Source organism: Camelus bactrianus, chromosome 17, assembly GCF_048773025.1.
Source record: "Camelus bactrianus isolate YW-2024 breed Bactrian camel chromosome 17, ASM4877302v1, whole genome shotgun sequence".
NCBI classification, from domain to species: domain Eukaryota; kingdom Metazoa; phylum Chordata; class Mammalia; order Artiodactyla; family Camelidae; genus Camelus; species Camelus bactrianus.
This window is the reverse complement of record NC_133555.1, coordinates 14431289-14455454: the sequence shown is the minus strand read 5'-3', so window position 1 is coordinate 14455454 and position 24166 is coordinate 14431289. Positions and strand designations below refer to the sequence as shown.

Here is a 24166-nt window from a genome sequence, read left to right as displayed (position 1 = left end):
AACTAGTGATGTTCTAATCATTTTTCTTTTTTTAATTGAATTATACTGTTAGGTTTTCATTGAACGTGGTAAAATCACTGAAAATCAACAGAAACCTGGTAACATCACTGAAAATCAACAGAAACCATCTTCAAAGTTAAAAAAAAAAAAAGGTATGGTGAAAATCAAGCATAAAGCCTAAAAAATATTTTCAAAACAAATACTTTTATAATTTTTACATAAAGAACTCTGAAGCTGGGTCAGTTTTAACTTAGAAAGCTTCCCATGTAAGAATTAGAGAGTATCAAAATTTACCATAGCCAAAAGGCTTCTCAGGTGTTTGGTTCTCCAATTTGAATTATGACCAATAATAGAGGTAGAACAAATGATACTACAAATTGCCATTAGAGATGCTTATTCACAATCTCTAAGTCTAATGGATCTGATTTTGAGAGGGATTAAAAACCCAATCCTGCCTCAGACTCAGAAGCTGCATCCAGATTGCCTGTGTTAGAATACCCTTTGACTATACCCTTGCTAGGGTGACCTTGTATAGTGTCCTTATCTTCCTGAGCCTTGGTTTCCTCATCTGTAGAATGGGCTTGATAATAGTACCCAACTAATAATGACTGCTGTGAAGATTAATTTAGCAAAGGCAAAGTGCTTAACTCAGAGTCTGGCACATGGAGGGTAAAATTATGTTACTTTCCTATGAAACATAATCTGATACCAGGATCATTTTACCCTCTCCTCTAGGAACTTTGAGAATCATTTACCTTTCTTGTTAGTAGAATAAGATCAAAGTGGAGATCTAAACATACAAAGCAAAGCCACCTTCAGATATTGTCTTCTGTTGTCCAGTGTCATATACTTACCTACTGATGGGAAGACTAATGCCAAGAGCAGGGTTCTACGCACTCACACACATCAGCTTATATACTAACTGCCAGTCCTTTAAGTGAGAAGCACCAATTACCTCAATGTCCATAGAAGAGGAAACATCAGCACAGGGGAGTTTAGCAGTCACTGAAGATCTGACAGCTCTATGAGGGAAATACCACCATGGTCCCATTCCACAGACAGAGAAACAGAGACTTAAGAGAAGTTATGGAACTTGAGCAAGACCACATGACCACTAATTGGTGAAGGTGCTATTCAGATCAAGGCAGAGCGTCATGGCTGACCTGATTCTGCCATGTCAAATAGCCCTGGCTCTTGGGGAGAGGACACTGGGCTGGTTTGGGTGGTATAATCAGTTTCCGCGTATTTGCAGCTCTTTGTCCTTCATTAGGGCACACTGCTGCACCTCGTACGACTGTACTTAAATTTCACATTACCCCCACACACACATTCACACCTGCTGGTGCAACCCCTACACACACTTTTCCCACTTAATTCTCCTGCCTCTAAATGTATCTGTGAATTTTCATGTAAGAAAATGAATTACTATTTTAGCTCTAATTTTCCTTACACCAACAATAACATTTAAAACTCTTTACAAATTAAAAACTAGTCTTTTTATAGCATATGTTTGCAAATATTTAGGCTATATCATACCACAAGGATTGTTTAAAAGCGAGTCTCTAACATTGGTACCAAGGAGAAAGTCAATGAAAGAGTTAAGTCGATATTAATCTTCAGAAAATACGTGTCAAAAATGTGGGAGTAGCCAGAGCAACCAAATAAAGTCAGAAGAAACTAGATACCATAATTCTATAAAGGGAATTTTCTGCCCCTCTTTCCTGCCCCCCCACTCCCCAGACATGAAATATCTTTAATATAAAGGACATTGCCTCAAACTGCTCATTTTACTCAGTCTTCAGTCAGTAGGGTATAAAAAAATCATAGGGTAAGAATTGGAAAGACTGAAAGTAGGCTGAAGTATATAAGAAATAATAGCATCAGGAAAACTATGATGGTGCCCTCTTATTTCCCCCTTAAAATATTCTTTTTGACCATAACACAATTAATCGTGCATAGGCATTTGATTTTTATACATTTTATTAGAATAATAAAAAATAATACATACAGATAACCATAGGATACACACACAGGAATTTAAAGATAAATTTTATACTTTTCAATATGAAACAAAGTACATATCTCATGGAGATATATTTTTAGAAATGCCATGAAACAATAGAGTAATTGTCTTGAAAATAAAAAGTATAGGAACATATTATAGGAATCACTAAATCATAAAAAGGTACCACTCCATTACATGTAGCATAAAATACAGGTTTTGGAGAAAATGTTTCTCCAATTTTTGACCAGAAATAACAATGGTCATATGAAATCTACTTGTCATTCAGAATTTTTCTATATATATATATACAGTATGTACAGTCCTTGCAGAGAAAGTTATAAATATTTTTCTCCTTTGTGTCTAATGACTTGATCTTAAAAGTAATCTCTCAATGTAAAGTAACACTTTATGGTGATTATCAGAATTTTGCTAATGTATTCTTCTTTGATATCTGAACTGTTGGTTTCAAATTCAGATATCTTGGCAAAGAAGAACAAGTTCCTGCAAAATGTGAAATTGGGAGGAAAGAGGTTAAAAAATGGATTTTGCAATGTCTGTAACACTCAATCTGCCAGTTTTCATACATTCTTTACATATTGCTATGAAGTCATGTCTTGGGCAACTCTTTGAACAGCACACACGGAGAGAATGAGTCATACATATCGAAGTCAGCAGCATCACCATGATTCTTCTCCAGATATAACTCAGGAACGGAAAAGCCTGCCAGCCTCACTCTGATTGACAGGTGGATTTCATTAAAAACCCATCTCCCCCATCCGAAAAAGAGCCAGTCACTTAATAGAATCAGAAATTGGAAATGAAGGATCATGTGAATTTGGGTTAAGATTCAGGTTGTTCTTTACTTTCTCCACCATGTCTTAATAAAACCTGAATGCTCGTTCATAGGTTTGAAGAAAACTATTCCTTTTTATGTTACTTTCCTTTTTAAAACTTTTGAGAAGGGATAAAACGTGATCGTTTCAATGATATAATATCATTGAATGAAAAAGAAAGCATTCCCTAGAATGGAGTGGAAACTTTAAAAACATGGTGATCCTCAGGACTTTTATATTAAATAAATCCATACTATTATTTTGTACAGATCGAGCACACTGGGGGTAACAAAGGACTTTCATGTTTCCTTCTTTAACTTTTAGCAAGTAATTCCTGGGGCTGAGGCAGATGAGACGGGTATTATTATGTCCACATTTTATGGACGAATAATTGAGAAGTAGAGGGAGCAAAGTGATTTGTCAAGAACCTCACAACGATTCAGCAGTTTGTCTGAACAAAACGGCCTCTTCCCAACTCCAGTGTAACATCTTCCAACAACACTCTTTTGAATCACATGCACTCTCTCTCAAACAGGGTAATTTTCAAAATGTATTTTTCACCCTTGAGGATTTCAAATGAACATTTCAAAATAATACTCCTTGCGTCTTCCAAACAGTGATGTTCTAATGGGAACACAGCATTTAGATTAAATGAGTTTTTCTGCATTAACAAAAAGAAAAGTACATGTGCACGTGTGTGTGAGTGTGTACATGTGGGACCATGTGAGTCTTTATCCATAGGCAGTGCTTAAAACCATAGCTTAAGAATGTCTATATCAAAAATCTGAAGTATGTAATATGTAAATTCCTTTGGTTTATCAAGTAAATATTAAGGCATTTCAGAGTCTCCTAAAAGGATTTATGGGTTTTTTAAATTCTATTCATATTTCACCTACGTAGAAAGTTAAAAATACAGAGTTGGAAAAAAACATGCATAATCACTGCATTTCATGAAAGCACTTTTTTTGTAACCCATTGATTTTCTAGTAAATAATAATAAAAAAAAAGTTAGTATCACCACAGGGCGTTTACAATAAAGAACAGTACTATAGAGATATAACTTGACACAGGGTGGACATTGGGGAGGGCGGAAGTGCAACCTCTTGCATCCACATCTGTCAAAGATGATAAACAGCTTGTTAGTAAGGATGGTACCACTTTCAGTAATCAGGGCAAAAGCAACGTTTCTTTATCACCATCAAATCATCTCATGAGCCTAACCCACTATCTCAAGTTACCATCAGCCCTCATTTTATTTATCAGTGTAGCATATATTATGTGCCAAGAGGGTCTATAAAAACTCTGATGTACTTAGGCTTCTTAAGTAATTCTGGGCCTTGTTCATCTAGTACTATTTAACATTAATTGAAATTGGAAAAACAACTTAATCATTCTCAGAACAATTATATTCCATTACAGAGAACTTTGAGATAATTCAATGGCTTAATTAAAGAAAGCTTCATTGGAGACAGACTCAGGAAATCTGTGTTTGTTTCTCTTTTGTGCATTTCTAGATACAAATTATTATGCATAATATAACACATCATCCTAAAAAAGCAATCAGTAAAAGCTCCATCTTCCTAGAGGTGGACTTGTCTGCAACAATCTTTGCAAGCTCAGCAAGACGACAGATGTCAGAGGAAAAGGCTACTCTAGATTCAGCAGCCCTCAAATATTAAAATTGTGTCTGCTTCCGCAAAAGCATAGTACTCCTTTTAACAGCTCCATTTTGGCCATATTGTAATGTTAACTCTGTACCTTGCACTACCGTAGGAACAAGACAGCATGTCAATTTTAAAACCTAAATAATAATAATAATAATAATGTTTCAATTAACTCCTGGTTTTGCTTTATTTAAGTGCATACAGTTATGTCTGTAGCCCTGAATGGCTGTTATAGATTTTTACATTGTAGTACTCAGTTAGGAGATAACTATTTCCAATTTTCTCCATACAGATACTTTCTAAGTATTGCCATCTTGACGATTTTATGAAAAGATAAAATTCCCCCAAGTTTCCACATCTCCCCTTCTCTTTACTTGCTAATGATGTCCCTCATTTTGTTTCCCAAGATTACTGATAAAATGTTTAATCTTGACTGCCCAGGACTGTAGACTAGGCCAAGCTCAATGAAAAGAAACAGGAAACAAAGTTACTTAGGTTTTAAATAACCTAAACCAGACATTAGAATATGAAGACAAGATTGCTTTTGTAGTACTTAAATTGAGGCCCTAAAACTCCAGACTTGAGATTTAAAAGAAAAGATAAAGTTTTTTCTACCAGAGTCACTGATAAAATATGTATGAAAAATCTGTTTTCCTTAACTCTAAAAGTAAAATTTCTATCATGAAATAGGCTTCATTTGGATTTTGAAAGGAAAAGTTAGTGTGAACCTCCTTTGAAATCAGAAAATAAGATACATATATTTTACATTTTCTTTTAGTTTGGCCAATTGGGTTATGACCTTAATAGTGTTAAATTTTCTACTTGGTAAAGAATTGTTAAGATTCATCTAAAATTTCTAAGAGGCAAACAACTGGAATAGTAGAGATCTTAAAAACAGTTTGTGGGTTCAATACTGCCCTTGAGAAATGCTTAAGGAATTCTGTTTTTATGACAATCTAAAGGCAAATTTATGCATAGCTCAGAAGGAGGAAAAAATAAAATTAATGAAGTTTGCTAAATATTTCTCCATGTCTTTTTGGTCTTTTCAGCTCTTACCAGTCTCCTTATTTTGCACCACTAGTGAGGAATCCCTCCTGCCCTCATCTCTCAGACTCTAAAACCTTCTCAGCATTCAGATGAAAGATATGGTGGGAAAAAAACAGTGGAGAGGCGTCACTGATTGACTCCCTCTTGGGGGCTCATCACACCGATGCTGGGAATTAAGGAAAGTGTGGACTTCAACCAACTTACTGGTTATTCTTGGAATCCTGATCTGTTCACTACTGGTCCCATCCCCTCCATCCGTTGTGGCCTTAACTTCAATAATGTAGTCCTCTTTAATGGGCAGCAAAAGTTCAGCTGAAGTTTTATTTGTGTTCAGCACTTGCACATTATTTTGACTGCTAGTCCTATAAAAAACCTAAAATGCATGAACAAATAAATTTGTTTTATATCGCCCTTTTATTTTTTCATGGAACTTATTATTCTGATGTTACTTCATGTCTATCATTTGGTTTCCTGTACCCACTAGAATGTATGCTGCATGCATAGCTTTCTCATAGATCTGAGACTAGGCTGGGGATCAGCACATGGTACAATCGTCAGGTTCTTAAAATCAAGGACATGGGAAAGAGTGAACTTCTTCCATGGAAGGGTTCAGCTGGTTAGAAATTCATAAGGCTGGAGAAATGGGGCGAGGCCCTACTGTACGGATCTTGAACCAGACCAAAGAATCAGAGCCAATACTGTGAGTTGTTTTTTACGTGGTATACAGGTGAATATTGGAAATCAGAAACTAACATATAGAACAATTTACCAACATTTTGTCTAAAATTCTCACATGAGCAGAATTATTTCACTTCAATTTATATTTAAGGCATCAGACATTTTGGGAAAAAAACACCCTTTTTGTAAATAGCTTGATATCTGTATGTCAAATGTAGTTTATAGAAACCACGTCATCAGTGTTTAGAGAAGCTGTTCAAATCTAGCTTCCCTTGAAAAGTACTGCCAGAAGTAGGAAAAGAAAGCACTGCAAATGATACAACTTACTTTATATCCTGTTACTTCTGATTCATTCTCCATGGCTTTAACTTGCTCCCAATTAAGTAACACTTTCGTGTCTGTAGCATTCCAAACAACATTTCCTGGTGGCTGACTGGGAGCTTGAGATGCAAAATGAGAAATTAAAATAGATTTGAGCGTGGAGCGATATTTTACATAGAACAGATAAAGGAGGATCATAGAAAGCAGCAGAAATAGAAAAAGGAATCTCTTTGGTAACACGTAGTCTATAGGTTGAATCAGAAAAAATAACCCAGTAGCTAAATTTGCTTTGAAAAAGGCTTTTCCATTACATTGTGAGAATTTATCGTATTCATCACATACATTAGGGCATTTCTTACTTATTACAATGGTTTGGAAAACAAGTTGATAGTGGAGAGAAAGAAATTCCTTTCTCCACCACTAGAGGAATAACTGTTGATGGACCAGGAAAGGCAGGCAGCATGCCCTGTTTTGACACATACAGATAAATTGCCAACTGAGCAGATCAGAGTGGCAGGAAATGAAGTGTAGATGATTTTTAAGCCAGCCATGTATGATGAGATGAGCAAAATGGGAGGCAGTCAAAAATAAGGATTACTTTGATGTATTCCCATGAAGTAATAGCTACGCACATGAAAAATTGCAGCAGAGAGTCTATATTTTAGTCTTCGTTTTGCAAGTTTAAATCAATTTTTGAGAAAAATCAAGCAAAACACTAAAACGTTAATGAGAATTCCATTAGATAATTAATGAATCCCTCTGAGGTTTAAATACTTGGATTCATGGTTTACTTCTCATGAACACTGGATGCTGGAGGAAGGGGGTTCAATAGCATTTATCAGTAGCAACATCGGACACAGAAAATTCAGTTTCTCATCAATCCCAAAACAACAGACATAATACTATCCATTTGGCAACAGCATTACAATTGCCCAAAACAGTGCTGAAATATGTTGCACTTGCAGAGTTAGCCACAGAATGTGATGTGGCTAACTGAATTGGTAACGGGAAAATGATATTAAAGATTGGCTATGCTGCGAAATTTCTAAACATTATTGACTGACTGTTGCCATGAGGGAAAGACGGCTGGACTTACAGATGGGAAGAGCTCTCAGATAACACTTATGTGACTAATGACACTAAACAAGACTGTGTTCCCTGCAGATTCTTTTGCTCACTGTTTGGTCTTTAATACGATTCTACATTGCCTTTAACATTTGTGATCTGGTATTAACAACGAGTTTAGGTCAGCTCAAAGCCTTCAAGCTGCAATGCTTTGATAACCAAAAATATATAACAGCCATTGCTTAGGGGTGAAATACTAATGACCATGTGCTGGTGGCTCAATCCAAATGCTATAAATGCAAAATCGTTAGAACATTGTCCCAAAGTCTGTGATTTCCTGTGGCCTGGCAGCACTATAAAAGGACAGGTTCCATTTGATGCAGCTCAGATGACATACTTCAGCATGGTTTGTCCTGCCAAAAGATGTGCGCTTGTAGATTATAGAAAATTTGAGTGATTTTGGTTGAATCATTTATTCCAACATTAGTTCCACAGAAGCAGTGACTGCAAGTTTAACACTGGGGTTTATTTTGTATGAGTCCCAAAATAGATGAGTTGAATGAGTCCAGGCTGAATTGAATACTTTTAGAATGGAGAAAAAGAAAGAAAAAAAAAACTGGAAAAGAGAAAGAAGGGGAAAATAAAAGCTTTGTTCCAGGGGCTGATTACACTCATTTTCCTCATCGGTGTTTCCAAGCATCAGATAGTCACGTCCCATTTTCACCATTTTTCATATTAAAAACAAAATGAACTGGATTTAAAAACATATATATATGTTTTTATATATCTGTTTATATATATATATACACACACACACACAAACATCAACTTTAGTCTTGTCCTAAACACTAATATTCATACAGTCATGAGCTTGATGTGCTAGTTAACATTCTTATGATACTCTATAATAAACGAAGCATTAAAAATTAAAAATATATATATTTGTGGACCACTCTAAAATCATCCTTTACTACTACTGGTAAAAATAACATCTGGAAAATCCTAGACCAGATAAACCTTCCTTCCACATTCAAAATTCTATTATTGTTAGCAACAAATGCTTATTAAAACCTATAATATGTCAGGCATGGGAGAATGTGCTTTTATATAATAGAATTTACTTAATCCTCATTACACTTTATTTATAATGCCCATTTTGGTACATGGGTAATCTAGATACAGAACTTAAAAAAAAAGATTGTACACTCATATTCATAGCAGCATCATTCACAATAGACAAAAGGTGGAAGCAACTCAAGGGTCCATCAGCAGATGAATGGGTAATCAGAATGTGGTATATCCATACACTGGAACACTATTCAGCCTTAAATAGGAAGGAAATTCTGACATATGCTATACCATGGGTGTACCTTGAGGAAGTTATGCAAAGTGAAATAAGCTAGTCATAGAAAGAAAAATTTATATGATTCCACTTATATGAGGTAGCTAGAATAGTCAAAACCATAAAGATAGAAGGTAGAATGGTGGTTGCCAGGGGTAGGGGAGGGGGGATTGGGAAGATGTCATTTAATAGGTACAGAGTTTCAGTTCTGTAAGGTGGAAAGGGTTTGGTTGATTGGCTGCAGAATAATAAATCTTAACACTGTTGAATTTTACATTTAAAAATGGGTAAGATGGAAATATGTCATGTGTATTTTTATCACAATTAAAAATTAAAAGCAAAGAACGTGCTAAGATGCACAACTGGTAAGAGGTATCATGTGGATTCAAACCAGCTCCGGTTACATTGTGCTAACTACCTGTGACCTTATTTAACTCTTGAACAGTTGACAACAAATTTGTACATGTCATAAAAATGAGTAAGAAACATGTACATCTCAAAATAAATTCAACTTTCACTTTCCCAGGAATGCTTTTCCTGACTTCTCAAACTAAAGTGCAACAGGGCCTCTTTCCATGTATGAGAGTGGCTGCTGCTTCATTCTGGGTCCTGGAGTGAAGACGGACTAGATCAAACCGAGTCTCACTCATGATGGACACGAAGTGTGAATGAGAAGGAAACACTCGTAGCTCTCTCCTCTGAGGTTTGGAGGTTTTGGATACTTTGGCCTCTACTCTACTCTAGCCCAAGCTGGCCCAATCTGACTGATACAGCTTTTAACCAGCAGCCTAAATAGCTCTTATGCAATACAATACATTTTTATAAAAGCACTGGGTCAAGTACTGGAGTGGAAATGGGCAGGAGAGAGTTGATAGCTTATCTCTTAGGATTTCCGATTTCATTTTTCATGTTCTATCCTGTTGGAAACCCAACAGGGAATGCTGACTGACTTCCACACTTTATTAGAACTAACTTAATATTTGGTCTACATTGTGAAGTTTTTTGTAAATCATATCTCAACTTTCATACCCTACAGATTTTTTTCTCTGTCAACTCAACTTCTGCTGTATTGACAGTATGCTAAAACAGAAAAAAAAAAGATAAAAACTAATTTAATTCCAGTGGAATAGTGGTATATCACTGTATTAATGGCACAACACTAACTGACAGGCTATAACATTATTTCAACAATTTCAAATGTTATGTGGCAAAAATAATATTACATCAAAGGTTTTTATTATTATTATCGTTCTTTCAGCACCTATCCTGATATGCTCTGTGTATTTGATTATAAGACTCCTGAACATCAGCTTTATAGACTCTGTGAAGTCCACAGCCACTTGACTGCAAATAAGTGTTTACCCAAAGGCTGTTGATTGGACAAAGTTGGGACTATAAGACATGTCTACTGATAGGAAAATGGCTAAATTATGGTGCATTATCACAACAGAATGTTATATCTACACTAACACATTTATGAAAAATTATTAATAATATTTAATCATGATTAAATGTCATTAGGGAAAGTTTTGACATCAGGTAACTAAATATACGGCATAACCTCCACTGTCTAAGAGAAACATTTTATAGAACATAAATCTAGAAAGAAAGACCAACAATTTTAATGATGGCATTTCTGAATCATAGGATTATGGGCACTTTTTACTTTCTTCTATTTGCCCCCCAAAGTTTCAACAATAAATATATTTTCCTTTATATATAAAAAATAGAGATTGATAAAATTGAGAATATTACCGTCCAGAATTTTCAGTGATGATATCTTCAGAGTGGTGATGGTGAAATTGGCATTTACTTTCAAAATACGGAATTTTAGGAATACAATCTTGCTGTGACTAATTATGCAAAACTCAACAGATTTCTTGACTACATGATGGTAATGAGATGACTCATGTGATAAGTGGTAGCATGAAGGTAGACTTTCCATCTGGACTTCACTTGAGTCAGACATCGGCATTTATAATTAAACTGCTTAAACATGTGACACTGTGTAGAAAACAAGTCACCAAAAGCCAGTTTCTCCCAAATAATGAGATATATATGTCTTGGTATCACTGTAATTATTATAAGTAAATTAATTCATTATAGGAAATTGACTCAAAGTTTTAAAAAACACAGCAAAAAAGCCTGCTTCTTAACTCATCAGAAACTCAGGAAAAGACTGTACTTGACAGTCTAATCTAGAATGTCAGTGAAAAAAGTCTTTCTTTGCTTTAAGTGCCTGGTAATTTCCTTGACCAAAATCTCTCCTACTTGGGGTAATAAAACTATGAAAATTCATAAACTATAATCAGAACACTTACAAGTTTCTAGAGAACTCATGGGTAAGTTGGACAGATTTTCAAAAAAGTGCCAAAGCTCCTACAAGTAAAGTTCATCAGAGTTATACATTTGGCAAGAGGAATTACTTGATTCTATATTAGCTGAAACTTCCTGATTGAATTCTGGTCAAATTTAATATTATATTGCTATCTTGCTTCAGAGCTTACAAAATCAGGAGTTACTTTGTTGAAGCCCATAGACAGGGAAAAAAAAAAAAACCCTAAATCTAAGAAATGCACATTATTAATAAACAGTGTATTCTAGTGTTGATTGTGTGATTTGCGGCATATCATAGCCAGATAGGAGTAGGTGGCATACATAATGTGATATGTGACACACAGAAAAGGTAACAAATAACATTCAGTCACCTAGGAAGGAATTCCCTTTCAGTCTTCCCATTAGTTTGAAGCTATAGCTGGATACGGGGGCTACTAGGTCTTTAATATCCCTTCAATGCTAACAGCACGAAGAGGGAGCAGGTTCAGATGTTTGAACAGACAAGACTATGTTGGTAGTATTTAAAATGGAGAATAGCTTATTTTTTCATTGTATTTATTACTGTTGTCATTGTTAACTGTTTACTATTTTGTTAACAGCTATTTATCTCAATGATAATGGTTTCCATACTCTGAAAATCAGTTTCCATTTTTTCTAAGTTGATTTAAGTAGAAGTAGTAAGTTAGCTTTTAAGAAAAAAAAATTAGGTATGTATTACTAGAGAAGGCTCACAGAGATGGCAAAAACTGAGAAGGCAGATCACATAAAATTTGGGAAACCATGCATTAGTATGTATCCTGAGTTATAAGTTAGAGTGGATGATAATTTAATTAAATTGTACATATGAAAAACCTAGAACTTCCAAATTATGTGTTTGAAGCAGGAATATTCATTTTATTGAAAACCTCTGAAATATTCTCTAGTGCTTATTTTACTCACATTTCCTTGTCTTTTCCGGAGGATATGCTTAACTGGTTTCCTTAAACTCAGGTAATTAATGTTGGCTCACCATACATGCATGAGCATTCAATTTGGAAAAGCAAATAATCCAGTGAGAAACTGATTTCACTGTTCAGTATTACTGTTTTCTCAACAGACACACATGTAAAATCATATGTGAAGGCACAAAAAAAATAGGATCCCTTGTTCTAGGGGAGAGTCTTGGCATGGGATTCAGGCCAGGCAAATCAACGTTTTCCACCAACTGGCCATAACAATTGGTTCTGGATGAGCCAAGAACCCTACTTGGCTCTGAGTGGAGTAAGCAGGAAGGAGCAAGTTTTCCCAGCAAGTTTGGTTGAGAGAAGGAGGCCATGAGGTGCTTCATGGCAATACTGCTACTTGTGAAGACAGAAGCTGGTGAGCACAATGCTGCCAAGGACAGAGCCATGAGATGGCGAGAGTCTTCCTTGCTCAACAAATACTTGTATGGCACCAACTCTGATGACTCAGACACTGAAGACAGAGCTCTGGAGATAGAGTAATGATCAGAAGAGGCAACATCTCTGCCCTAAAGGAGTCTGTCCTCCAGTCAAAGCAGGCTGGTGAGACAACAATAAAATAAATAAGAACATGTTATATAAAGCATATGTGGTGGCTCCAAGTGCAAGGCCCCAGAATAAAGCAGGGAAGGAGACGGAGTGTAGGGGGATGAGGTGTTGTACTTTTAAATATGGCGGTCAGGTGGTGTTGAGGTCATATCTGAGCATGGGGGAGTGTGCCACATGGACGTCTGGAGGAAGACCCTTCTGTGTAGAAGGAACAGCCCAGGTACACACCCTAAAAGGAAAGTGGAATGAAAATAGTAGGAAAGTAGTCTAAGTGGGATTTGGAGGATGGATTGTATAGGCTTTGCTAGGCATTTTAAGGACTTAGCATTTATCTGGAGTGAAATGAGAAGTGACTGGAAGGTTCTGAGCAGAGAAGTGACATCATTAGAACCACTCTGGCCTAAGGGAGGCAAAGGCTGATGGGCTGAAGGATAAAAGGCCACTGACCTGACCCATGTGAGGGTTGTACCAGCTTGTACCAGGGCGACTGCAGTGAATGCTGCAAGAAGAGGGAGATTCTTGGAGAAGTCAGATTCTGGATCAGGTGGAGGGTATAAGAGAGAGGAGTTGAGGGTGACCCCAAGATTTTGGGGCCTAAGCAAGTGAAATAATGGGATTAAATTTACTGAGATGGGTTTTAAATGGGGTAGATAAGGCAATCAAGAACTTTAGTCTTAGAAATATTCAATTCAAGATGTTAGATGATTCTTGAGGATGTTGAGTGCTAAATCTATCTATATTGAAAGCCCGAATTACCACTTGACTTTTCAGTTATACAAAGCAGAATATTTGCCTTCTACATTCTTTTTTGCAGTCTCCGAACATAAACGTCTCAACATATTTCCTTTTAGAAGCCATCACATTTCGTCATTAAATGCCATCTGCAATTTTTCCTCATCAGTGCCTTTAGATAAAAGATGTTCTTAAGAATTAGCTCTCTTTGGGTTGAAAGTAACAAAAATCCATCTTAGATTATTTCAAGAGGCTAATTAGTGTTTAACTTCGAAATGCTTTAAAAAAAACACAAGTATTTAGATATCAAAAATTAAGTGTTTAATGGAAGCTACAGTACTTAACTTGAGAATCCTTGTATTATTTACATTAATCAAAAATATCACCCAAGATCTGTATGGATGCAAAGACTTGCATACAGAATTTCATGATTATAAGTACATGAAACTGGCGCATTTTAAGCAAGATGGTGAAGGACTACAGTAAGTGTTCTGAATTCACCATGTTCAGTCAAGAGGCAGTACACCTGATTAATACAGTTCTTCAGGCTGGCCTGCTCCTTTAGCTTTCATTCATCCATTTAGCTACCCTCTCAATATTTAATGAGGGGCTCCCAGTGCCATGCTGGGCACAGGGGCTGGGTGAACAAGACACAGAAGAACTTCTTCCCCATAAAGATTATAATCTAGAGGGGAAGAAAGATAGCAAGGAAGGATTCAGAGATGTTATTTTAGGTCTTTATGTCTGAGGCACGACAATAATTCTCTTTGAAGCTATAATCACAAAAGCCTTATCAAAATTCCTAAATAGGATTTGAAGCTAACACCACGTTAAAGGTTAGGATGACTATTAAGAGCTGCCAGGAAAAATATTAGAAATAGTCTTAAAAGACTATCTTACTTGTATTTTGGTATGTTTGAAAAACTATTAAAAATTTAAAAATTAACAATGTTCTTTATATACAATGTTTGAATAATTAGGGGTTTTAATTTTTTTTGTGAATTTTCCAATTAACGTAGGAAACCTTTCTTCAGTAACACGTACAGCCCCACATACAGACTCCAGTTAAATCATGGCAAAAGAAATGCATCATTTTCAGGGGGATTTTATTCAATTTTGGGGATTCCCATCACTCTGGCTCTCTGAGCACAGAGATCCTTTCCGTCTTGAACAATCTTACTTGGTTCCTAAACACAGAGTAAAACCCAGTAAATACTGGTGTTAAATAAAACATGAATATTCTAATTATATGGGTGAAAGTGAGGCTAGTACAGTGGTTCAGACAATGTCTGGGTTTGTACAGCTCTCTTGCTACTTACTCTGTAATCTCAGGGAACTTCCATGTGCCTCAGCATTCTTATCTCTAAAGTGAGACTACTAATAGCTTCCAAGTCATGGTGTTGCTGTGAGAATTAAGAATCAACCTAAATGTCCATGGACAGATGACTGGATAAAGAAGCTGTGGTATATTTATAAAATGGAATACTATTCAGCCATAAAAAAGAAAGTAATGCCATTTGCAGCAACATGGATGGCCCTGGAGATGGTCATACTAAGTGAAGTAAGCCAGAAAGAAAAAGAAAAATTCCATGTGATATCACTTATATGTGGAATCCAAAAAAAGAGGACAGAAATGAACTTATTTACAAAATAGAGACAAACTCAGACATAGAAAACAAACTTATGGTTACAGGGGGAAATAGGGTGTGAAGGGATAAATTGGGAGTTTGGGATTTGTAAATACTAACTACTATATATAAAACAGATAAACAACACGGTCCTACTGTACAGCACAGGGAACTATATTCAATACCTTGTAGTAACCTATAATGAAAAAGAATACAAAAAAACGTATATATAAATGAATCACTACGCTGTGCACCAGAAATTAACACATTGTAAATCAACTATGCCTCAATAAAATTTTTTTAAAAAAGAATCAATACATGAAACACACTTAGAACAGTGACTGGAAATTGCTCCATAAGTATGTTATCCATTAAAATCACCATCATCATCGTAACCTCAAATTTCTACTTTAGATTGGGCATTGATATGCTATCCCTAAATTATAAAGGGGTTTTGCTGCTTTTTAAAATTTTATTTTAGTTGACATTACTACAATACTCCTATTGACTTCTAATCAATCTCTCCCTTCCACTTAACCAATTCACTGAGTCCTTCACTGATTCCATGATGATGTCACAGGGGCTTCTACAATCATAACTTCCTAGCAAGTAATCACATCAATTATTAAGTCAGAGGAAAAAGCCAGATTCACGTTTGCATATACTTCTGCAATCAGAAATTTTGATTGATGCTGTGCTTTGAATATATAAATAATGATGCATAATTAAATCTTATTAATTCAGAATTGTTACTGGGAATACCAGAGACATTTAGTCAGAAGTTCTAAATACAGAATATTTTCAGTTTATTGCCAAACCTACATGCTCCTTGGTCTAACCCCAAACAAGTGTTATGAAAAAGAGATTGGGTCAAGCTTCCTCTACTAATTAGTGAAGGATAAAATCTAATTACCACATTAGTTGGTTGCTTGTAAATGTGTACTACTAAAGGGATTAAAATAGTTCATTGTTAAAAGTTTGCTCCGCCAACTTATTACACTACTAAGTTGGTAACCAAACTCTCTTTTCTATAGATAATGAAAAGGTAAACATGGGAAATTCCCTGATCAAACTAACACTGGTTAATTAAAATCCAAAATGGTAGAATTATGTTTTATAGAGACTTTAACTTACCCACAACACTAGCCAACAATATTCAATTTTATACTATTGTTGTTCTTAGGAATTTTACACAGCCAATGTATGTTTTCATAAAAATTTGGGGATTATACACGGAAATAGAAAGGCATTAATGAAACTGGAAATCAAGCAAAATAACTGTCTCATTTCCATATAAAGCCAGTTAAGAAAACATTATTATTGAATTAATTTTGAAAATAAGAAGAAAAATTTTCTGCAAGTCAAAGTAATGCATCATTATATTAAAATTAAAGCTAATCCCTTCACGCTCCCACATTCTTCACTTTCAGAAAAGAAATAAGAATGGTACCTACGTCATGCAGAAGTTATGAAATTTGAATGTGGGAAAACACATACAGCATATGAGACAGGTATGCTACTAGCTATGATAATGACCATGACAATGCCAATTCAAATGACTGCACTGTAAGAAGGCAGCAACACAACACAATGGCTAAATATATACTGGTCCTATCAGTTTCATGGAAATATACGTAAGAGACAACAAAATGGCAAATCACTGATTTTTCTTGTAGGCAAATTTAAAAGCCAAGTGAATGTATAGGAATGCTTAGCTCATAACTGGTGCTTGTGAATTTATTATTATTTATTTAAGCAAAGACTCTGCTTTGAAGGCAACACTGACTGACATCTCTGGTCAGATTTTTTAAAGTATCAATATATTACTGTGGACAAACATCTTTGGATGGTAATGTTTTATTGTACATGGCCTTCTTTTGAATAATGTAGGAAATAAAAGAAGAAAAAAAACCCTCTTGATTCATTGGCCTGAACTTTAACTTTCTCATGCTTATCAAAAACTGTCAAGGTTTGGAGAACTAAAAATACACAAAATAAACCAATTAAGTTGATCACATTTAAAAGCCAAGTGGATAGAATTGACTTAAACACCCCACACTAAGATTTTTCAAATGGTGCCCATTTTCACATGGGGTTTCTACCTAAAAATTCAGAGACGTTGGGAAGACATGTATGTTTGCCTCTGAGTTTATGAGGGTTTGGAGTTGGATTTACGTCAATCGTGGGCTTAATGACTTGGGTTGCCCACTTAAAATGATAAAGAAGGCCATTATTTTCAATGCAAAGCTTTTTTTTTTCTTTTTGCCATTTAAAATATCAGAATATACATACGAGTTTTCTTGGTGGTTGCATTAACCGTGGCGCTAAAGGGACCAGCACCAGCGCTGTTGTAAGCCCGGACAGCAGTGAAATAGGCCAAGTTGCTCTTCAAGCTGCGGAGTCTGGCCGACGTCACATTTCCTGCCACTTTCACTTTGCTGGATGATTCCTCTTCTCCATTAGTCCAGTACCGTACCTGGTGGACAGAAAACATAAAAGATGCAAAGGGCTGACAAAATAGCATCCTCTACATTAAGTGATTTTCTTTGAGATGGGCACTGTAATTTTTATTTATCTGATTTCTTCAACAAGTAATTCTTAAGGACCCACTGTGTGCTGGGTGCTACATTAGGCTCTGTGCCACAGAGGTGAAAGAAAATGGACTCCAGGAAAAAAGAGATAATAGACAAGTATATAAATAAATCAGATGAACTCAAAGAGACTAAGTGCTAAATGCTACTAGACCATGGTCTTCTAAATGGGAAAATGAAGGAGAAATCTGCATATCTAATGAAGTGATCTGCTCCCTCCTTCTCAGATTCTAATCTCGCAGCCCAAGCTCAAATCCAGGAGGCTGGCAGCAATGCTCAAACACGGATGGATCGTGAAGATTCCTCCTGTGAAGAAAGTGAGCTGTCAGAGCAAGGACCATCAAAAAGCCAGCTAGCCACTGGGCTGTCCTACAGCGATGGCCAAGTGTCACCAAGCCCACCTGTGCACGCACAGCTGCTGCACAGAACAGGAAAGCAGGTAACATGGGTAAATATACCTACATATTGAAATGTTTTATTTGTATTTCATACAAATCGTGCAAAATGATCTGAGACTTCTTATAAAGATATATACATACACAGTTTAAAATATAAAAATAAGATAGTATTTGATAATAAAAAGAAATAAGGGTAGAAAAAATGCAATAATAAGACATGTTCACCAATGAACTCCAATTTACGGTATAAAGTTCTGCTACACTTCACTAGAAAGTTTGGATTGTTCATAAAGTAAAAACAGAAACAAAACCAACATGAGCAACAAAACAACCAAACAAAAATGGCTCATGAGAAGTCCAACTGTTTCTTGTGTTGGGACCAGGTATCACCATCTGACCATCCAAAACAGGAGTTAGACACTAACATAAATATGTAAAGGAGACTGAGTATATATTTTTTACTTTAATAAATAAATAGGCATTTTCCTGTTTTCCTGGTAACATGTGCCCTTTTAGTTTCACTTTCTTTTTTTTTTTTTTACTTTTAGCCCTTTTTTGGTGGGGGTGGTATTTGGTTTATTTATTTTCAGAGGAAGTACTGGGGATTGAACCCCAGACCTTGTGCATGCTAAGCATATGCTCTACCACTTGAGCTATGCCCTCCCTCTCCACCCTGATTTGACTTTCATTTTTGTACTTTGATAGCAAAATACAAATCAGGAAACCATTTCTATAGTTTGTGTTAAGTAAATAGCTGCTTGAGCACAATGAAAATGGCAACCAGTCCTTAGCCTTCAGAGTCAGGAAGACCACAGAGACTTGTGGGGACTGCAGCAAAGTAGACGGCCAAGTTCCATCTTAGTAATGGCGCCTCTGTTCAGCTCTTGTTGACGGCGGGGAAGGTGGACCCAGCAATTACAGGTCTTTTTTAAGAAGAAAGAAGAAACCCTGATTTTAATGTGAAATGCCCCAAATTTAGAGTTGGTTTCATTTTTTAAAGACAATGTGTGGGCCAAACAAAATGTGTTCATGGGATGCACCAGGTCAACCTGCTTCAGTCGTCTGAGAAAAATACACTAGAAATTACTGTTTTTTGGGGAAAATGAGCAACTATAAAATTATTTCTTTAAAAAAAATAAGTAGCAAAATGTAAAATCTCAGATTTTTGCATAATGATCTGAAATTAGTGCACTAATATTATACCAGATCAATATTTTCCCTCTATATGTACATATATATGTGTATGCATGTACATTTACATATATTTATACTTACATATAGGCCCCTTTAAGTTCATGCAAAATGCTGGATTCATATATGTGTGGATGTGCATTTTTCCTGGAGGAGAGTTACTAATTTTTTATAAAAACGGATTGGTTTTTATAGAACCTCAAAAGGAGGATGTGAACTCAAATTATTAGGACAAATTAAATATGCAGGCCCTACAGCTTTAAAGCATCAAATTAACACTAAAACTTGATAACATTTTAGCAAAAAAAAAAAATCCATATAACCGACAGACTCCATTTAGTATTATCAAAAAAAACCACATAGATTTTATTCATTAACTAAAGATTAAAATGCCAAATTGTCTTTTATAAAGCCACAGCTAAGCAAATTGTTACTGGATACTGAAAAACTCACATATATATTTTAAATTCACCAGTTGTAAACATGGAGGGGCAGTTGCTGCTAGGTTTAGATGACTCAAAAATGATGACACTCTCCCTGCCCTTGAAAGCACTGTCTAGGTATTAACAAAGAATGACACATAATCAATAATTACAATAAAATGTTATAGACAACCTGAAAACTTGTGGCCTGGGATATAGCAGAGATTGGGGAAAAGATCACATCATTACAAGTTATAGTAACTGTCACTTAGCAGAGGGAGTGACAGAGGCAGGGGGTAGTTAAGTAACTCAGGATCATCTGTGATACACACTGGCCTCTTGCTAGGTTCCAATCCAGGTGTCATTCCTTTTGTATCCAAATCACCTCAATATAAGTTGCCTAAGAAATCATTCCTTAGGAGACTGATTTAAAGAAGAAATAAAAATAACTTTTGATTGGCATACGGATTATCTTGTATAAATCATTTCACAGAAGGTGCTTGAAGGTTCTTGCTAGCAGTTTGTTTCTGAAGTACTCTAATCAATCTCCATGTATCAGAATGAGAGATTTATTTTTAGCTATCCATTGCTCACAGATATTAAAAGTATGTAAACATAGAGAAAATTTGTGCCAAAATTGAGCATGATATTACTTAGAATGGATTGTGTAATCTTTTAAAATAACTTTCTTTAAAAAAATTGAATAAATATGCATATACCTAAAACATAAGGTAACAAAGCAGTGACATGAATAGTTCCAATTTTCTACAAGTAATGAATCAGTTATTTTCTATATGTAATATCAGTTATGTTCTATAAAATTTTGCTCAAAAATATTTACATAAGGATATTAAAAAAAATGATGGGAAAGTTAAGAATAAAAAGACACCATTTTTCCTCTCAGCTGTGCTCTGGGTTTAAATGGTAAAAGTTCCCCACCTGAGAGAACAGAATATAACTCCACACTAATTTGGATTTTATAGGCACAACCACAAAACAAGGATGAAGAAAGGAAATGTGTCTAGACAGAAGGAACAAACTCTGAAAGTATAATTGTGCAGAGAAGAGTTCATACCACATTGACAGAACATGAAGGCAGCATCTACACAAGGTGAGCAGAGAGAGAAATATTACAAAGCACAAGAAGAACCCCGCTAACAAGAAAGAGTCAGCAGACTGGACCACAGGAGACTAGGTAAAATACACTTATCTGCAATGGATCTTAAAATAAGTCTATTTAAAATGTCCACCTTTACTAAAGAAGGGACTGAATTTATAATGCGAGAATAGGAGATAAAGAAAAAAGATGGGGCGATTCTGAAAAATATCAAGCAGAATTCCGACACGTGAAAAATACAATATTAAAAAATAAGAAATCAGAGACAGAATTAAGGTGAAGGCTGGAAGGGAGAAGAGAGAATTAATAAATCCAGAACATGCAGGAAGACATAAAAATTATGGAAGCCAAGTTAAGAAACACTGAGGATGAAATGAAATTTTCCAACCAGTTCCAGAAGAAGAGGTAACAACACGATAATAAGAAAAAGGCAACAGTAAAAGTGAAAACGCCTGAGAATTTTCCAGTATGGAAGAAACACAGAAATGTTCATGTTGTAGATTCACTCTGAGGTTGGGGTGGGGGGGGGATAAAATGCAAATCCAAAGGAGAGGGTGATTAAGACTAATTTGTGGCTCTCAACATTTTTTCATCTCCTGAAAGATACAGGCCACTCCCTCCATCAGTAGTGGGTCACTAGGCTTGGTTTGCTAGAGTGGTGGCGGGTGCACCTGTGAAATCAACTGCATTCATTGGCCCAGCAGAGAGCAGGAGGGGCAGATGCTAAGGTGGAATCACACCCCTGACGTGGGTCTGTCTTGGTCACCATCAGGGCTCTGCCACTCAGGACAAAGCCTGTACACACTAAGCACCCAGTGCTGCTGAATTCTTGAATGACTCAAACACACACTGTTTAAAAATGCCTCCCTCCTTCCCACCACAGAGGTTCCCTGTGACGTAATAAGACACAAATATTTGGTCTCTCCCAGGGTTTCCTAACATACAGCGCCTCCAAGACCCTGGAATCTTTTGCATGCTAATGAGACATCTGGTGGCATCTGCGTAGCTTCCGGATGGGGGCTGGTTGCCAGGGTAACCAACCAGGTGATTAGAGGGTTGGAATCTTCAGCTCCACCTTCTGACAAAAGGCTGGAGGTGGATTTAATCAATCCTGCCTATGCAATGAAACCTCCATAGAAAACTCCACCTGGAGAGGTCTGAAGGGCTTCCAAGTAGGTGATCAGGAGAGTGGGGGCGCCGGAGAGGGCATCGAAGCTCTGTGCCCCTTCTCATGTACTTTGCTCTATGCATCTCTTTTGCTTAGCTGCTCTTTAGTTGTATCCTTTATAACAAATGGATAATAGTAAGTAAAGTGCTTGCCTGAGTTTTGTGAGCCATTCTAGTAAATAATCAAAACCAAGAAGGGGGTTGTGGGAACTTCTGATGTACAGCCAATTGATCGGAGTACGGGAGGCCTGGACTTGTGACTGACATCTGAATTGTGTGTGAGTGTGTGTGTGTGCGCGTGCGTGTGGTAGGGAGGCAGTCTTGTGGGACTGAACACTTAATTTGTAGGATCTGAACTGAACTCCAGGTATAGAGTGTCAGAATTGAACTGAACTTTAGGACACCCACCTAGTGTCCGAGAACTGGTCCATGTAGAGAAAAAACCCCCACAAGTTTGATGTCAAAAGTGTTTTATGGATAGCATAGAGAGGAAGAAAAATTTTTTTTCCTTTTATTCACCAAGCTAGTTAATCAGGTCATAATATTCTATGTGTCTCTAAAACACTGGAACTCCAATTTCTTGATGAGGTAATATAATTTTTTTTTCCTTCAGAACCATAACACCATTTCACAAGCCAATATATTTTTTATCTTGGCAAGTAAACAGAAAACAAACTTGAGGAATGTCAGGATTTAAAATGCTATCTCCATTTCTGCCAGTAACTTGGTTATTCCAAAAACTAATGTCCCTGCTGTGAGGAGTCCTTAATATCACAGCTTCACAGATTTCACTTAACCTTAAAACGTAACGCAGTTTGTAAAAACAGCGTACTGAAAAATGGCACCTTTTTAAGCCATTAAAGTACAGGTATTAAGTCAGAAATGCTATTTTAATAGACGAAGATAATTTCATTTATACTTAGACGTTTTCAGGGAGGCAAATATTTCACCTTAGCTGCTAGACGAAACACATCTTAATAAACATCAGGCAAGCAAATGCATTCAACGGTGTTTTGGAAAACAACCAGATCTACCTTCTCCTCTTCTTTACTGGGCTCTCATCCCGGGAGGGCTGAGCCGTGTGAACTCCATGCCAGGCTCCCTGAGCCTCTGGCTTCACACTGGATGGAGAAGCCAGGAGATGTGCCAGTGGGTGGAGAGAGAGGCTGGGGTATGTCTTGCCCTGTATCCCTCAAAGCTGAGCCACGGTCTGGTGGGGACTATCTTTGCTTAACAACAAACGACATCTTTGTTTGGGCAACTCTCACTCACACACATACTCACTGCTGTCTCCAGCAGAACAGATGCTTCCACCTCTAAAAAGTCTGCATTTTATTCACTCAATTCATTTTTACCTGCTTTCTATGTATTTGCATGTGCCTGAACTGCCTCTATCCAATTTTCCTATGTATATGCGACTTGTGGTAGAATGAAGTTAATTCTTTGCCTGAGAGTAAGGATTTTGATTCTCTCTCTCCGTGTCTTTGTCTTTTTCCAGTAGAATTTTCATATTCTCAAAAACAGTATTCAAATATTTGACATCTTTTTCCATTCTAACTAAAATGTGAGAAACTACACACATGCTGTACAGCTGTTTAGAACAGGAGGCTGGAAGAAGATACCAATGAAGATGTAGTCTGGCCTCCTGTACACATTTTTTTCTGCTTTTTTTTTTTTAATTGAAGTACAGTCAGTTACAACGTGTCAATTTCTGGTGACTGGGACAGCATCATGTCCCAGTCATTCATATATATATATATATAGACACACACACATACACATATTCATTTTCATATCCTTCTTCCATACACATTTTTAGTTACGTTCCCCTGCCAAACATGAAAAAAAATCCAGAATCCCCCCATATGCTAATTGGTATTATTTCACAAGTACAGATTTTTGTTTCCATCACTTATCAAGGTCATTCTCCTAAGTTTAATTTTCTCAAGACACATAAAGACTTTAAAGAAACTGTATGTCCCATACTAGAACTTTGGAGCTTTAGACTCACTACCCACGAACTTAAGCCATCTGCAGCCTCTTCATCTTGTCTGTATCTCTTGTTCCTATTCAAAGGG

The 24166-nt window shown here is 36.3% G+C and overlaps 1 protein-coding gene across 3 annotated transcripts in view; it reads right to left on the bottom strand.

Annotated features, from left to right (window-relative positions):
- Positions 1–1971: 1971 nt before the first annotated feature.
- CNTN3 (contactin 3) overlaps positions 1972–24166 on the bottom strand; it is a 299939-nt gene continuing 277744 nt past the window's right edge. The window contains exons 20-23 of one of the 3 annotated variants that reach the window (XM_010970589.3): positions 17495–17678; positions 6555–6667; positions 5754–5922; positions 1972–3953 (exon numbers count right to left, since the gene is read on the bottom strand). In XM_010970589.3, the coding sequence (XP_010968891.1) occupies positions 3853–3953; positions 5754–5922; positions 6555–6667; positions 17495–17678 (567 nt within the window). In that variant the 3' untranslated portion in view covers positions 1972–3852. Of the gene's footprint in view, positions 5923–6554; positions 6668–17494; positions 17679–24166 lie in introns of all 3 variants that reach the window. The other 2 variants (XM_045507068.2, XM_045507069.2) reach the window with 2 other exon arrangements.